An 18,580-nucleotide genomic window follows, 5' to 3' on the forward strand; every position below is an offset into this window, starting at 1 on the left:
AATTACCAACAATTAAGCAACTATTAAAAATCTAACAGAACAAGGATGCTGGCTTGAAATTTTCAGTGTTTGGCAATAATTAAAAATACATAGCTATAACACTTTTAAAAACAATAACATTTTCAGTATATCCACCTACATTCATAGAGATACAAAGTTAAGAAAAGTAGATTTTGTATATAAGAAGATGATCTCTTAGGCCATTAAAAATTTTCCAAAGAGGGACATTTAATATTTTAAACAAATAAATTTATTAGCTGAACAATAAAAGTTTTAAATTTTATTCTTCCAATTTGAAACATTTTTGTTATTACCTAAGTCAGTTCGATGGCATTTGTGTGTACAATCCTCTGTCATTTTTGAGTGAGTTCCCACTGAATTATCTGATTATTTGTCTATTTTGTAACTACAGTAGAAGAAAACACTTGGAAGCCTCAAGCTAGTGATGTTTCACCTTCAACATTTGCCCTTTTTCCTTCTCCAAAGTTTACTGCACAAGATTTTACTTTTATGAGATTTAATACCGACTTAAAAAAATTTCAAAGAAGTTTTCGCGTGTAATATTATGTAATATTATGTTACATACGAACACACTGACGGGAATACTTCCATTTGTACAAGTTACTGTGAAAGAACAGACAATCTTAATTTAATAGGAAACAGAATCCCCGTTTTATATACTATATATATATAGTATCCATTAAAGGAATCTTAACTGCCTTGTGACTTTGCATAGCAAATCATAATACCATCCCACATGCCGCTTGAATACAGTGGTCATCATTTGTACCACACACACCCACACCCACCCACACACACACACACACGCACACCTCTATGGCCAAGAAACCTTCCTTTTGAATTGACAGTGTGCACTTACATGCTCCCAGGGACTTAATCTTGTTGCTGATGAATGTCCTCATGCCTAAGAATTTTATAGATAACCCAATAGAAAATGTTAAAAATCAAAAAGGCTAACGGGAAGCAGGCTCGAGAGACGGTGTCGATCTTCTTGGCCCGGTCGATAAAGACCTTCCTCATTTCATCGGGGCTCTTCGGCATTACCTGGACGGGATGGTTTGTGCCCTTTGGGGTCACTCCATCTTTTGTTTGTAAACACGGTCCCATTCCATAGGGTGTGAAGCTAAATCGACTTTCCCTTACCTCATCGTCCTGCCGTAAGGAAAGCACAGGAAAGCACTTTAGTCGTGGAACGGGGCGTGCACAGCAGGCATTTCAGAACCATAACTTGAGTTTTATCATGGTAAATATAAACATTATTACAATGAAAAGATAAAGCGCATAAAGATGAACTGCTTTTCCTTCCTCCTCGAGTTTTATTGACATACCCTGCTGCATACAGATGTGTCCATTAAGAAATATAAAACTCTCAAGTGATATGTTTTAAATGGAAAAACTAAATATTCTGGCATTGTCTACATATTGGCAAAATATCCAAATAAATTGAGCAAGGGAAAAAAATTACATGGACATTATGGTACACACGTTCAGGTACTAGATTTTTGTCACGTCATGTGTCTGAATGGGTACGTAAGTGATGTCAAAGGGGAAAACACTAGGATCATTGACTGAATTTTTCTTTTTCATGGAGGCAAACATTTTAATGCGTGTTTCCTACAATTTCATGTTACTTCATTGGGAAAAACTCAATACCACTGCTAGTTGCTGTTATTCTCAATGTTTTAGCGAACCTGGGCTGGCCATCTGTTAATTTAAACACGAGCTGATCTAAACCATATCCTCTGACCTTCACTCTGGCTGATGCGCTGATCAGGGGAGTCCCTCAGGCACGGGTTACCCAGTAGCCCTCCTTTTGGGAAGGTAGGAAAATGCGTACAATTCATAGACTCATTTACTCTAGCAGTTGGCAGGCCGGGTTTCACTGATGGAAAAAAAAATCTGGGCTATTTAGAAGAAGGGGCGTGGCCAGAGGAGAGTCTGTTAGCTCTCCTGATGTGGATTTTAAGACGCAGAGTGAAAAGAGCAAAAATGGGCAGGATTCACGTGGAAGAGCTCCTGGCACGTTACCGCCGGCCGGGAGGAAGGACACCTGTTGCCGTTCCGGCAGCTGCTTCCCTTAAGGTTAAACCTGCTGCTTTCATCTCAGAAGTTACATCCAGTGGTGCCAGTGGGAATGGAAACAAGAGACGCTGATCCGCAGCTGAATTTACTCCATCGGCAAAGGCGGTCAGTACAGAGAAGACGGCCCTTTGCAAAGGCCAGGGCCTCCCGGCCCAGCCCTCGGTGGGGTCTCAGGGCCGAGCTGTGGTTAACGATGAATTGCTGGGGGTGACGAACACAGCCCTTTGGGACAGCTGGGGGCCAGCGTGCGTCCGCGGGAGGGACGACGGCTGGGAAACAACAAGGCAACATTAAGAGTGGAGAAAGGCACAGGGATGTTGTGTTCGTAGGTGCCATCGTCATTGTAGAGACGGCAGATAGGAAAATAAGGGACTAAGCCATACCCAGGAGGTGGCATCGCCTTTGGCTCAATGTGTAATTGGGAAGAACCTGACACCTGGATGAAGGACTTTGCTGTTTCTGGCTGGGGCCTGATCTTGGGTGGTTCCTTAGCCCGGTCATAGTTGGAGGTACTGAAATGGGAGCCCTCAGCCTCGCCATTGTAGAAACTGTGAAACAGCACAAGATTCCAGGGCGGTACAGGGAGGCAAAGAAGACCCCGCTCCGAATAAGGACGTGTGGCAGCAATGGTGCTCGTCCCCCACTACTGTCCTCTAGAATAGTCCTGACTGGCCTCTGTTAAAAATAAACGGGTCCTGCAGACTGACTGCTGACTGACCAGGTCCACTAAGGAAGACCCCCGACAGCCTGCACCACAGCAGACGGGGTGAAAATTGTTGGGGAGTTTCAGGACAAAGGAGGCTGGTATGCGCTGGTCCACTTGACCATAGCTTTCCTTTCCACCTCAATCTAAAAAAAAGACACAGTGTGTCTTCATGTGGGGCAGACCCAACTGTCACCTTACTGTCATCCCTTAGGGAAACCTGAATTCTCCAGCATCTTGTCACAATGCGGTTGGGAACAGCTGGGTCCAGACGACAGTCAAAAGTGAGCTGGTTAGTGATAAATGATCATCCTCCCGTTCCAGGAGAAAGTCAGGCAGCGTTCAGACGCTGTAGCCGCACGTGTGACGAGGTCAAGCTGAGAGGCAGACCGATCCAGCCAAGAGCCGGAGCCCAGGGCCGTCGGTCCAGACTCTGAAGCTAGCCTGGGAGAACCACCAGGGACGATGCACTAACAGTGGCTTCTGGATCCCACAGTGAGGGAGACCCTCGCAGCGCTAACTGAAATCTGGCAGATACATTTTGGGTCTCTGTTGGCTACACTACTCAGGATGGCAGGAAGACAGACTGGACATGACAGGGGAACAAGGGATAGCCGAAGAGATCTGAGGTAGGCAACAGCCCAAGCTGCTCTCTGAGGCCTTAAAACTCAGAGACGTGAGAGATATCTGCTACTGAAACGTGCAGACTGGAGTTTCTGGGAAAAGCGCAGTCCTAGCACCCACGGTGGCCGCTGGGATTCTGGACGAGAAAACGCTCCGATGCCGTGAGCAGGACAGTTTGAATGACAGCTCCTGGCATTGTCCTGCGCTCTGTAGAAGCAGTCCCCCGACTGAAGGAACTTGAAGGGCGTCGAACTTTTAGGGCTAAGATATCAACCACGCCATGGGTGGTGCCAAAAGGCATTCCAGTCCCAGCTCCTTGATAAGATGGAAATGGCGTGTTCAGGGACAAACCAAGGGGAGTCACTTGAGGGACGTACGTCACATCCGTCCCAACGGCCCTTCTGACAATGGACCAGTGATGGAATCCGTGGTCAGGCTGCCCAGAGTGCTGTGAAACTCACGACTCCCTTCCCACTGAAGCAAAACAGGCCTCCTGGTTCACCAACAGATACTCCCATACAGACGGTCAGGATTCAAACCAGCCCCTCGATGGAATGAGCAAGTAGCTGAAGGAGGCAAAGCGAATCTACACGGCGGGCTGGCTTGAGAACCAGTAAATGTCACAGCATCACAAGAATTGGTTCTTGATCTGAGCAATATCTGGATATTCAAAGACTCCTGGGCCCTGGCCAGTGGCCTTGCCTCATCATCAGGCAAATGGGCCCTTGTTCAGTGACAATTTAGAGCGTCCCAAGGTGGGAGATGCAATTTCTTACAGAAATTCCAAGGTAGAATTAAATTAGGCCATGTAATCCCCACCAAGCTGCTGGCTCACAAGAGGACCATAGTGCCAAGACCCATGTCTTGGATTAGCCTTTGATGTGGTCATGGTGGCATCCAGGCCACACAGAAATGGACAGAACACACCCCTCTGGTACCCAGGGAAGCCACTGATGGGCTGAAAGCCTGTCCTGAATATTAACAAGATAAAAAATTTCTTGAAAATTGCCTTTGAGATGAATTTCCCAAGGACAAGAGCTAACATATAGCCAGCAGATGGAACACTCAGGGTCTTTGCCCATTGCTTTTGGAGGATTCAGTGGATTATGGCAGAAATAGACAGTGGGTCCATCTTGGGCTTTGCTTACTCTGTAACAGAAGCCACAGCTGAAAATACTTTTAATGGCTTGGAACAGGCATCTTTATACCATTCTGCACCTCTGAAATGATCTCATTAGATAAAGGAACACATTTAAACATGGCCAGTACGATCAAATGGCCCAAGAACACAACAGAATAAGGGCACATCAAACCCCATCCACTCACAGAGCAGCGGTTTAAACAGCAATTGGAATGAGCAATTAAAACACTGCTCCTAAAGGCAGGCTGAGCAGGACACGAAGGGCTGGCTGGTTCACTGGCTGAGTGGGCAGACCACGTGGATATGAGAGACAGCATGCTGGAAGGCCTCTAGGGAGGGCTCCGGTTTCTGGGAGTGGAAGCGTAGGGGCTAGAGAACACAGCTGCGACTTAACTCTGTCTTTCTCACCTCTCAGGTTTCTCTTTTGTATTACCTGATATCGCGGTTTTGGATCCAAGATCGCATTTGCATCTTGTAACTGAAGGAATCATCGCTACTTATGATAGTGTATCTATTTCTTTAGACTAGGAAGACATTCCTGCCTTCGGCGGGTGAGGGGACTAAAAGTCTTGTGTGTCTGAGTAGATGAAGACACTTTATCTGCTGTCTCCCCTGCTTTTTATCCTACCATAGAGCTGAGGAGACGCCACATGAGATGAAAGCTTATTTCTCTCTTTTAAGCATGATTGCCTCTCAAACCTATAATCAGATCTCCGGAGCTGTACTGAACAAAGCCACTTCCAGTCTGGATACTGGTTTTGATAGAAAATGACACATTTGAACAATTTAAACTTAATCATCTTCATATAGCACTGGCCCATCATAAAAGCTGGCAACAACGTGTAAAATGACCATATTCTGTGTGCGTGCCCTGATGGCAGCCAGGAGAGGACGATACTTCTCATGCGGTGGTCCACGGAGTGGCTGCCTCAGACTCCCTGGGAGGGACTGCCAAGATCCTGTTTTCTGGACATCAATTGCAGAGATTTGTACTCAGTAACATGTAGGTTGCTCCAGTCATCTGCATCCCCAAGCTCACGAGGGATGATAATGAACAGCTTATAGAAGCAAACACTTCCAAGAGGCACAATGCAGCTATCACAGTTAGCCTAAACTCATGGCAATGAAACGTCTTTTGAATTTTTCCAACACTTTCTAATTTACATTTCAAGTGGTAGTTTATGAAAGTATACTCTGCCATGACTTTTGTGTCAGCGTTGGAAGCATTATTTTATTTTTTAAGAGTCCCTTTTTTTGGTGAGGCTGTTTCTAGGAGATGCTCTATGTAAGGCCATCTGTATGACCTGTGTCTTTATCCATTTTAAACTTTATAACAGGACCTAGGACTCTCGTAGGAACAGACTTTGAGCAATTATACTCTACATTGTGACTTGGTGCAGTATTGTTTTCAAGATCATCTGGAATATGATTTCACTGACAAATATACCACCAGTGGCTTTCCTGCGAATTTTGGAGGTAAAGTAATAGAAACTTTTAATTTTGATAAAAAACACTTCCCTTATTAAAATGTCTCATTCAAATATTTATTTCCTGGCAATGGTAATAGAAAACAAGATACTGAAGAACGCTTGTTCCAAGAAATGAAAATAAACTAGGGGTCTGCTCTGTAAAAAACACATGTGCTGTAGGAAATAGTTGCAAATACATTAGACGGTCCGAGTTTAAAATCTCACTCAAGACTGACATTCAAAATGCAAATGTTTTATTACTGTGAAGCAATCTCATGGCTTCGTCATTAATTGCCAGGAGTCTAGATGGCCTTAATTATTTAGCTCTCAGATTGCTGGTTTCTTTCTCTAGGAAAAGAAGATGAAACCACTGTGTAGCAGAGTTTTCTTACAGTGAGAAAGAGTAGATACAACCCCAGGTAAGGCCCTCAGATTGTTACTCTTGAATTACTGGTATTTTGTTTGTTATAATTGTGTTATTATGGACATAACATAAGACACTACGTGAAAGAAAAGTACTGAGAACAAATGGAACGATGTTGCTATAAGATACTGTAAATCCACAGAAACTAAAGGAGCACGAAGTCCTGTGCAAAACAGGCCACCTAGTTGCTGGCACCCCCGGTGGCCTCGCATTTGGGTACTTTTCACTAAAAATTAACCAACAGCGGCCACGAAAGATCACGTGGCCACGCAAGGCCTCACTGCCCTGTTGCTGCAGCGGCCGGGCTGGGCTAGATGACTGCTGGGGTTCTTGCAGATCTGATTCCTGCAATCGAGGGGGCTTTAGCGTTGTAAGTATGTTCCATGAAACCACACAGGTATCTGGGGTGTGCCCATGAGATGAGGCACGTGGAGGGAGCTCACTTCTTCAGCAATAGGATCTCATGGACCAGATTCCAATCTGCATCCCCAGGTCATCAGAGAGAGAAACAAGAACACTTGGACTCCAAAAAGGTCATATGATTCTTTTTTTCTTTAAATGACTGGCCTTTTGGGATCTTTTAAAGGGCTGCACTTAAAAGAATAATTTTAAGCATGAATGAAGCTTTTCCATTAGCCCATCATGAACACTAGGTGACTATGCTAAAAGGTGCATTAAATTATCTATGACTCCACTAATTTCTCTGCTTTGTAAAACAATCACAAAACTATCCTGTGCTTATAAATGCTTAGAAGCACAGTGATATTCTCGATTCCAATTAGCACTCAAATATTTCTTTGAAGTAATTCAGTTTTCTGGAGATTGCTTCAGCTTGGGTTTCTAATGGACTGAAGGCCAGAAGCAAGATTTAGACAAACATCCAAAACTTTTGACAGACACTGTGTCTTAGCGAGTATTTAATGGTCATGAAATCAGGACACCATACAACTCAAAATATAAGCAACAATAAAGATTAAATAGAAAGAATTAAAAATGAAATAAAAAACATGGCTGATCACAAATATATATATGCATATGCATGGCTGGGGCAGTATTTCAATAAAAAACAAAAAAACACGGCGGATTAAAAAAGCGAAATCAAAGGAATAGCTTAATTTACCCACAAGTAAATCCTCTTAATATGCTTCAAGCAAGTTACAATGATAAGCAGCAAAAAATATAAAAAGTCATTTAGTTCACGTATAATTATTTCTACAAGAAGACTTGTTTTCAGTAAATATGGCAATAAGAAAAATGTTTCCGTAAAAATGTTTCCACGTTGAGCAACATCCCTAGTGATTTTTCACTGTATTTAGAGAATTATGCCAAAGACCAGCTCAAGCTACATGCATATCAGAATTATTCCAGATACAAAATCGAAGGGTGGGTATGGTCATTCAGTTGAATTGTTTCATCTGTGTCAGGGAACACAATACACTAACATACATGTGAGATAAGAATTATTCTCTTATCCTCGTTTGAGTCCTCAAAAAACAACCAAAATAAAACGTATTTGTGGTGAAGGCACGAAGCTTGCCAGGGAGTGCTAACAAATCATTAATCACACAAGACAGCATTCAGTGAGGGTGAATTATGTAAATTGCTGTGGGAGCCAAGAGCATTAAATATATTATTTCATCCTAATATTTTCCCCCAGCGGATACTTTTGAGGTGTTCTTTACACAATCAAGATGCTAAGTGAGTTATCCCAAAGGTCCTTTTGTTTAAATAACTTTCTGTAACTTTTCATTGCCAAATAGGAAAAGGACAGAGGAAGGAAGAGTGAATTGCAATTAATTCCCATTTATATGATTTCAAAGTGTGTAGATTTGGGGGAAAAAAATACTAATAAATGTAACAATGGCTTGGTTTGGTTGAGAAAAATCAACATCACTTAGAAAATTCTGAGGGAAGATGAAATAAGTGAATGAATTAAAAGTTGTTTTTCTAAAATAATATTAGCCTAAAATAAAATCCTCAGTTTATTACATCTATTGAATTAAACTTTCCTTGGCATAATATGTACATCAGTCCTGTGTTGTGACAAGCTTTCTATCATGAAATGTGTGAATGAATTAAATTTTGTGGTTATTTTATTTATTGCCTCTTTTGCCAAAATATCTCTATATATTTCTATACCACTCAAGAATGGAAGGCTTAAAAGGATACAATTACATATGGGCTTAAAATTATTTTATAGTTGCAAGTCAATTGTTAATATAAAATTCCTTGAAATCGAGCTCCCAGGAGAACCTTGCATTTATTACAGATGATGTATGAATTTGTTATGAATTAGCCAAGTTTATGCTTGACATATTGACTTAAGATTCAGAAATGATTTGGAGATTATTGAATGGTAAAATGTAAGCTTAAAAGGATGAACATTTCAGATGAAATTTTATGAAAATATAATATGTATACTGGGGGATTGACAAGAAATCAATGAAATAATTTTTTAAAAATCTTTTTATCTGTTTCTAGGTTCTTTCAGTGCCAACTCATAATTATGGGTTGACATAAAATAATATATTACAATAGACAACATATACAAAACATAGTGTATTTATTTTAGTTAACTTTGAGATAGACGTCACCGAAACGCATGTGAAATTAGATTAAGTAGAGATTTTATTACTTTTTGGAATATTAGTCTCCTAAACAGATATTTCAGAGAGGATATATAGCTCTAAGAAATAGTTGTGTTTGACATAAACTCAAAATAATTGTTGGCAGGAAATGATTAAATTCTTACAACTTTTGTTTCACTTGAGAGGATGAACTTTCCAACCCCTGTGTCTCAGAATCACTCAAATAGAAGTTAGTTTGAAATTATCAAGAAACTCTTTTTTTTTTAAGTTATATATCAGAGAAATTTGTAGGAAATACTTACCTATGGAAAGGATATCTTATACTCTGGAATCTAGTATAAACTGACCTTGAATGGAAACTTTATTAAATACTTTAGTGTGACCATCACATTGCTCTCAACCATAAAGTCTCATCCTTTCAACCAAAATAGTACACATGCATATTTGTATTTTCCTAAGACTACAGAGCCGACAAAATGTACAGAAAAACCAACTATTTGCTATTTTTAGAAGTTACCTTGAGTTATTTTTGAAGTAAGACAGGATATAAATATATACATAAATAAAATTATCATTTGTACACATAGTCAAAATGCAGTCAATGATATCTTTATTGAAAAAAGATAACTATCATGCTTAACAAAATACAAACGTGGTAATTATTTTTTGAATCTAGAACTAGTGGTCTAGTCTTACTTCATTTGTGTATGTCAATAATAGTTAATACACAATAATCGATGGGAAGATAGAGACACTAGAATACTGGGTGTGTTTCTGCTCAGCAAACCACTGCATCATTACAGAGCAATGCAGAAGCTGCATGAAATGCATTCAAGCAATCCCATATCATCCACATTTCTCAACAAATAACTTCTGTTCAGAAATATTTTGGCTTGTCTTTGTAACCCACCAGGACTACAGGAATGGTATCAGACATGGGAAAAGCAACTTCTAACCTAAAGACTTTCATCTCATGCAGACACCCACCCACACACGCGCAGCACTGAGGATAAGCATTTATGATAAGGTGCGGGGCGGGCAGTCAGCACACAGCAGGCTATGACAGTGTGGGGTGGGGAAATCCGGGTTCAAGAGCAAACTTGTGTTCTTTCACACTAAACAAAAGGTTCGCTCCTACCTTCATAGAGGAAAAAATAAGGTGTAGAAGATTGTATGCAGTGCCTAAGCCAATGCTGGACCAAGTTAAGACTTTTCTTGGATTAGTATGTACATCCATCCTCTGTTGTGACAAGCCTTCTATAATGAAATAAGTGAATGAATTAAAAGTTCAGGCTATTTTATTTATTGCCTCTTCTGCCAAATTAAAGTGCTAAGAAAAACTCGTGTAAATCAGTACTCATGAAAAGAAAGGGCACTGTGTCAACATTTAGACTCATTTTGATTATGTTGATTTAAAGATTTAAATTGCTCAGACCGTTTCTAAGCAAAGTACATAGTTTTTTTTTTAATGATGAATTCATTAGGCCCAGAGGGCTATTAGGTTGAGAAAAATTGTTTTCAAAAAGTGCAAATGATTAACCCCAAATTTGCATGATGATTATTAGAAAAATAAATGGGATGCATGTAATTTTTTAAAATAAGTATTTACTCACTCTTAGTGAAGTAAACCCAATTTTCTTGGTCAGATTTCTTTTTGCATTGTTTTGTAAAGCACTATTTAACTGACTATGTATATTTTACACTAAAGCTCCTATGTGCATTTAGTTATTGAAAATTTAAATATATCCCTCACCAAAGCGGCTACTATGTGTAACTATGCATATTCAAGGCTACATTTGCAAATATTTAGCCATTGTATTTGCATGTGTGTCCTTGCGATCTCTTGTTACTCAGACATTTCGAAGGATGCTACTATCAAAGCCAAAATCATTCATTTTCTCGAAAGAATCTCAACAGATCTTGACATTAAAAATGTATTCTAGAGGTATATATGCTGGACAAAGCATTTTATTTTTAGATCTCTATTTTCCGGCAAAAGGGGCTGTTTTTGGAACTTATTTGAATAATTAAATTTGGCATTTATTTTGAAATTAATGTTATCAAAGCATAGGATTATTTCTTCTATGGAGACTATGTTAAGACATATGTGATATTTCTGCTTCATATATATTTAAAAGTTATTTTGACCAAACAAATAACCCAGTTAATAGGATGAAAGATAACATTGCAGGATCTTTTTACTGAATGAAGGAAGACAAATGGAGTTGATGGGAAAAGTGAGTACCCTCAGCTGAAGAGGGATGGCATTTGGTCAGCGATAAGTATGCAAAGGGCTGTTTCCCCACCAAACACTGCCTGAGTGCAGGATGTGCCGTCTGCACTTTACTGAATGACCGCATTCCTCTGCTTAGAGTTAAGAAAGTCAATTTACCGTGTCTGAGAAACGGTAAAACTTCTCCAATGCAAAAGCTTCTGTCTGTGGGAAGGTAAAGTGGACCAAGAGGGATTGAGAAACCAGAGAATCAGGTCATAAAGGATTAAATATAATCACACAGTTGGTGTTAATTGCAGAGATCATACATATGGATCAATTAATAGATTTTCATATATGCAAGATATCCACCCCCCAAAGTAGGAAGTGAACTAAAAAAAAAAAGGTTTTTTTTTTCTGCACCACATCTTAATTACAATATTTGCTCCCTGAGTATTTCAAACAAATAATTAGAAAATAATAATATATTACTATTTTTGCATTTCTACCTTTTTCTAAAGTGCCAGTCAACTGGAAAACTTAATCCTGCTGTTATTCTGTGAGCTGAAGCATAAGGAATGTCGAATATTGTTATCCTGATACACTTAGCGGTGGTAAAACTGAATAAAGAGCTGCTTTGGGAAGGATTGTTTTTTGTTTTGTTCTGTTTTGTTTTGTTTTAAAGGAGGAACCAGAACTGAGCATCTAAACTTGCAGTCTATTACGTTCCCCACTGGCTCCTCTGACTGTGGGATGGGTGGGAGGTGGGGATGATTTCAGCCCCTCTTTGGACAACACATGCTGCACTACTTCTCATTTCTCATGTTTGCAGCACGGTGCTGACACACCCTGAATTGCAGGAAGGAGAAGAAAGGTAGAGAAAATGAAAAATAAATGTAAACCAGTGAACCCAAAGGAGAGGGAAAAATCAGTATTGTTTTACTTCTGATTAATGATGTGAGGAGGAAAAATTGTCTTTATCAGGTATTAATGGGAAAACAAGAGAGAAGAGCTTGGCCCCCAGGACACAGGATGCTTTGTCCCGTTCTGATGTTTCAGTCACGTCAGGTATCATGAGAGAAGGGGGCAAACAGGCAGCGAGGGAGGGAGAAAGAAGGGGAGGAAAGACAGGGAGAGGCAGAGCGGGCAGAGTGAGGAAGGTATAAGGAGACCAGCAGGAGATAAAGAAAAGTTCATCTCCCCATGAAAATGTTTTAATGCACAAACGATGTGCTTTTATTTTCATAAAAACTTGATCCAGTGCAAACTCTGGCATTGTTTTCCTGTCCGATATGTTACCCAGAGTATCACAGTGCTAACATTCCTTCCAAGCTACAGTGAGTCTGCATATTTATGGGAGCAGCAGTGATTCTGGGGAATCACTTAGACACACCTGAACTAAATGATCGCTTTAGAGTATGTTTAATACTGAGTTGGCTCAGCACTGAGAGATCATGGCTTAGTGCTTTTAAAAAAGTTTTATAAGTGTATGAATCACCATCAGTAATTCAGAAACCATAAGAAATTCCTTTAAAAAAAATTAAATCCTTAAAAATGCACACTCCATAAACCAGACTGTTAATTTTGAGATTTGAGAATGTTTTGACTTAAACATTTCAGGGTATTGGATTCTGGCCACAGCTTCTCCCGCCATATACAACTTTGATATTTCTATTGCTTAAGAGCCGTTTGCTTTTAAAATGTCAGCTGGCACATTCTCTTAAAAGTAAACTCAGAGATAAGCCGCTCCCTTTCAGAAAAGGAAAGAGTTTGATTGAAATTATATGCATATAAAAAAGAGATGACATGATAACTCTGAATAAAGGGTAACAACCCCATCCTGTATACCAAGATCCAACTAGGAGATCATGTCTACCATTTCCTGTGGTCTCCCAGTGACGTTCTATGTAAAACCTCTTCTGGGTTTCATTTATCAGGTGACCCAGGGCAATAATGACATCTTACCGTGTTTCCCACAGGGAGTCAGAAGAAATGTCTTAAAGACATAAAAGTATGCGTAAAAAAGAGACCACGTGGTTTTATGTAAATATCACAGTGTTAATAAACAGGTAGTATTTGATGGAAACAATTAAAGGAATTAGTTTGAAAAAAGGGACAATCTTAATAGCTATATTTGATGATTAATGTCAGGTAAACCCATCAGAAACCCTATAACATTGCAAGTAAGGATGATAGATTTTACTAGTTGAAGCAAAAAAAAAAAAAAAAATGGTGCTGTTCCAGGACGTATATCAGAAAGAAGCTGATAAAGCTCTGGTACCAGCAGGCCTCCTGCATAAAGCAGAGCTGGATATTACCAGTTTCTCCCTGAAGCTACTTTTGACAATTTAAGCTTCAGTTGGACAAAACCAAAGGAACATCATATCATTTGGTCCCCAGTCGCCATTTCTTCTCGATTACATCCTTATTAAATATAACAAATCCACTTTCCAGGGAGAACTGGCATCCTGGAGAACTTCATACGTGCAATCACCTACCTTGTTCTTTCTCTTCCGTCGGAATCTCAGAAGTTCCTTGTGCTGTCTCGACACAAAATTTACAGCTGCATATTCCAGAAGGGCTGAGAACACAAAAAGGAGGCAGACGGCCATCCAAATGTCGATAGCTTTGACATATGAAACCTACAGGGAAAGAGACAGAAATTAGCTTTGCAAGTTTTCTGTATGAGTTACATGTTAAAACTTGGGTCATTTTGGCTAACATTTTTTTTTTCCAAGAGAAGCACTAGACCAAATCTTATGATGAAAGAAAATAAGATGAAAAGTAATTTTACCTCCAAGGAAGTACATAAAACAACACTGAAATATAATTCAGGGTAGCATAATGCTTAGAAAATCATGAAGTAATATTGAAATCTAGATAATGTTGTTGAACTTTTAGCTCCATATTTCTTCATTAAAACAGTTGGTTTTTTTTAATTTTGAAGTAATTTTAACCTTAGAGACATGTTGCAAGAACAGTCCAAAGAAGTAGGTAGTAAGTCTCTGTATCTTAATATTCCAGCCTCTTAAATTTTTATCTGATAGTGAAGAGCAACGTCAGTACACAAAATACACATTGTGACGGTCCTCTGCGTTTGCTGGTTCTGATCCTAAAGTCCAACCATCAGCTTCCTAACAGACAATGTAGACAAGGAGCCAGGAGCACTGTGTTTACCCCATAAAAACACTAGGTCAGGGGAGCATTTTATCCTCTGAAATACAAAGCGCCCTCAGCAGCATTCTCACATGAATTACAGTGAAGTGTTTCTCTGAGCCTGGAGACCACCAGCCTACTTGCCATGTCAGCGTCTAGGAAGATAGCCATAAATTACCAGCTGAATGTGCAGAGCTGGGTGACTGCAAGGCCTTGTCTTTTTCACTCTGAAAAATCAGGTTTCATCATGTAGGAAAAGGAATGTTAAGCATCATATGTTCCATAGAGTTTTTATATCACAGGATTTTTTTTTCCAGAAAAATTCTGCCTTCGTTCTACTTTGCAGTGTTGTTAGAAAATAGAGAAAGTCTGCTTCTTGTTGCCAAATACACACATACTGGATTTTATCATTAATCATCCTGGTTACAAAGATTGGACTCCAGTCCCCTCGGCCCTGGGGAGCAGGTGTGTCAGGGAGCCTGCCTACGCACAGCTCTCCTTACATCTGCCCTTCCAGTGATCCACGGACGTGGACAGTGAGGAGAATTCAAGCTGGGATATGATAACAGTAAAAAAAAAAAAAAAAAAAAAAAAAAAAACTCTGGTTTGAAACAACCAAGGTCATTCCAGGTCCCTTCGCGCTGAATGGTGACAATGGATGAGTGTGATCATTGTCATCCTCACCATGACCTCCACTGACGGGGTCGTCACTATCTGGAACACTGGCAGTGACCACAGCAGAGGAAAACCAGGGCACAGGGGGTTCTTATGTTTGGAGATAATTACCCCGGGCTAGAAGTGGCACAAATCACTGTGCTCAAAACTCATCAGGCAGAATCACTGACAGTCACCCCGACAATGACAGCCCTGGGGGGGGGGGCTGCCCCACGTGTGCCAGCACCCGTGGCAGAGGGAGTGGCAGTGGACACAGACCCACTCTTTGTGCCTCTGAAACAAAACCGAGGATCCTTTCAACAGGCACCCCTACCAGCACAGGATGGAAGATGGGCATGGACTTTGATCTGATGGCTGTGACATCTTGGAGACAGAACCGGAGCTTTGTTAAAGAGCAAAACCCACTGCTGTCGAGAGAGAAGCTGTGCATTCACTAGACGGTGACACAGAAGAAGAGACCTATCCTGACCTTCTACCCAAAATGTGTCCAAACCGCGTCAAGTCAGAGTTCAGTAAAACCAGTTGTAATCGGGGACAAATAAGAAAGTCTGGGGAGTTCTCTGCAGCGCTGACTTAATCTAGGACAAGGACCACCTGGGTGGCAGAGGGACAATGGGCAGGCTGCAAGCCAAGTTCAGGCATGGGAATGGGTTTGCTGGCATCGCAAGGCGTCCCCAAAAAGAAAAAGACGATGCTTCCAGGTGTGGACTGCACCTCACCAGTTAACCACCGGACTCATCCTCTTCCCTTCCTGGTTCCGCCGGACCCGCCTTTGTGCACTTACGTGTGCTCACGCCCTCTGCAGTCGTTTGATCTTCTGCTTGCTGACTCAGAGGAACAGATGGCTTGCACGTATCTCAGGCAACTCTTCATAAGTCAGTTTAATTTTATGCTAGTGTTTGGTAAGATAATTGAGTAGCAACAAGTTTGGATTGTAGTCCTTCACAAGTGCGCTGGGTGAGCTGCGTTCCAAGTACAGTATCATACGCCAAGACTCAGAACTTTCTCTTACTCCACACTGAGGTGGTCGGAAGGATTGCCTTGGGGCCAGTGCTGTCCCATATGACAGCTGGTATGTGACAATGAGTCCATGGGTAAATATTCATTAGATTACAACCCAGACGACTAACATAGTAATTACACTGACTAAATTTTACATTACAACCCAGACTTCTGTTAATAGTTTCTCGAAATAGAAATTTACAATGCATTTACAAGCAGCAGAGGTTTTAAGGATAAAGAAACTGATTAAACCAGAACCTGGAGTTTGAACCCCCAAAATCTCACGCAAACCAACGTGGAGGCAACTCGATGTGGCTACTTTTTCCAGGAAAGTTCATATTTTGTCTATTCTTTTCTCAAGCCAAATTTGCTTTTTATCTAACTGACAAAGAGGTATAACAAAACATCACAGTGCACTGCTTGTGATTAGCCAAAACAGCCCTTTGATTTGGGCAATTTGTTCTCTATTGAATGACAGTCAATCTTGGTGGATTCTCCCAGTTCCTCAGAATTGTCACGTCAACTGTGATGAGTCATTCTACCCGTGGAGCAGGAAAGTGGCACAAAGCTTGCAGCTCAGTGTCTTTTCTCTGAGTTATGCTGAAAAATTTCCACTTGTGCCGTGGCTTTTTTCCTAGGGATTTTGTGTCAGATCAGATTGCCTATTTATTTATCTTTGGATTTGTAACATTCAAATTGCAGGACACTTAATCCTTCATCTCTTCCTCCTGTAAAGAGCTGTGTAAGAATTTTGCCTTTTGTGACCCTTAGAGGAAAAAATTATATTCTTTTCAAAATAATTCCAAGCTTCATTTAAGACTTGAAGCCAAAGAGAGAGAAAAGAATAAGAAAAAAGGAAAAAAGTAAACAATGTTTTAAGAACAGGTGCTAAAGTAAAAAGAAGCTGATACTGAAAAGTCAAAGGAAGTGTCGGCTGGACTGTTTTCTTGGAACGCTAGGCAGTGAATCACACAGATTCTGTGAACTTCGACATTCATCACCCTGGAGGGCAACTCACAACAGCACAGTCCTACCAGTGACACGTTCATACTGATTATGATCCTCGTAAACCTTAGTAAATGAATGCTGCTTTGAACACAGTATTTATTTGCCACACAAAGGTTTTTGTTTTAAGAGAGGAAATATAACAGAATTACAAGAGCGGAGCTGCATTATTTCCGAAGTGATGAACATCACCAGTCCCTTCAGTCACCAGACAAAACAAATGCCATCAAAAAGGCTAAGGTATTTTTGAAAGGTCAGCCCATTAGCTCTGACTTTCGCTTCAGTTACGGAAGTTTCACCATCGTCTCTTCCACAGGATGACACGACACTGATGTTCAACACTAAGATGAATCTGTAAAATCCACGTCGCCGGAGATCTTCCCAGGTGCACGGCAAGTCTTACTGTATTATCTTTTTCCACCTGCTCAAGTAAAGTTGAATTATATTTGTGCCTTCTCTGTCCTCTGCATTCTTGCACTGGAGGGTTTTGTATTTCTATAACATCACTTTTATTATAACCATATATCTTCTCATTCTCTTTTTTCCTGAGGTCTAAGCCTTTCATTTATGACTTCAAACAGGAATCAGGAAGACAGACAGAGCCTGTATGGTGCTTTCCAACACTGATTTGGGGACCAAATTCTTTATTCCCCTGGGAAAGGGGGAGTTTTACATCTGTTTCTATCTGTCAGGAAGGTTCATGGTATGATTCTAGGATATATGTGAATGCCAGCAAAGGAGTTTAAGACATTATTTAGGTAAAATTGGCTCAAAGTTGCACATATATCTTTTGTTTTTAAATTTAGTTTGATGCCAAAGCCATTGTATTATGTCATTTCATAAATCTTTAAGCTTTGTGATTTGGTCAGATGCTTTTTCCAAATTGCGCCATCAGATTTAAGAATTTGTGCCATAGCTCTGTCTCTATGCCAACCACAGAGGGCAGGCTGGGTAACTGATAAATTCAGCTTCATAAGATCTAATAAGCCTACCAATTGTAGGCACTCAGAGTGACTGTAGCACCAGAGATATCCATCAGTTTCTATTCTTATGATAGGGCCCACCTATGTTTAGAAATTATCTATTTACTCATGATAGATAAAACACTTATCAAATTGAATGATATTCATATGCAGTATATCTTTTGATTCTAACAGCAAAGGTTAGAAAAAAATTATTTTTTCATCCACCGTTCCTTTTTTTGTTTTTCTCCTTTCCCTAAGTGAACGTAATAGGGAACAAGATTATTTATACAGTCAATAAAACTTTTAAAGAACTAAATTAAATATATTACATCAAATATTGTATTATAAAGTTAAATTTACTTATTAGTGACTATTTGGTCACATTAATAAATTAAAAGTGAACCCACATGCATCACAATTGTACTGAACTTGAGGGAAATAATTTTAGTTAACTGTACTTTGAATAGATACTAGAATCCTGTATTTAAATGACAAAGACCAAAACATTACAGA

General features: G+C 40.1%; 1 protein-coding gene across 2 annotated transcripts in view; it reads right to left on the reverse strand.

The window, feature by feature from the left end:
- Positions 1 to 810: 810 nt before the first annotated feature.
- GLRA3 (glycine receptor alpha 3) overlaps positions 811 to 18,580 on the reverse strand; it is a 139,784-nt gene continuing 122,014 nt past the window's right edge. Inside the window, exons 8-10 of one of the 2 annotated variants that reach the window (XM_032470876.1) lie at positions 13,763 to 13,906; positions 11,445 to 11,489; positions 811 to 1,173 (exon numbers count right to left, since the gene is read on the reverse strand). In XM_032470876.1, coding sequence (XP_032326767.1) covers positions 895 to 1,173; positions 11,445 to 11,489; positions 13,763 to 13,906 — 468 coding nt within the window. In that variant the 3' untranslated portion in view covers positions 811 to 894. The remainder of the gene's footprint in view (positions 1,174 to 11,444; positions 11,490 to 13,762; positions 13,907 to 18,580) is intronic. The other variant, XM_032470877.1, reaches the window with a different exon arrangement.

The sequence above is a fragment of the Camelus ferus genome, chromosome 31 (genome assembly GCF_009834535.1).
Source record: "Camelus ferus isolate YT-003-E chromosome 31, BCGSAC_Cfer_1.0, whole genome shotgun sequence".
Taxonomy (NCBI): domain Eukaryota; kingdom Metazoa; phylum Chordata; class Mammalia; order Artiodactyla; family Camelidae; genus Camelus; species Camelus ferus.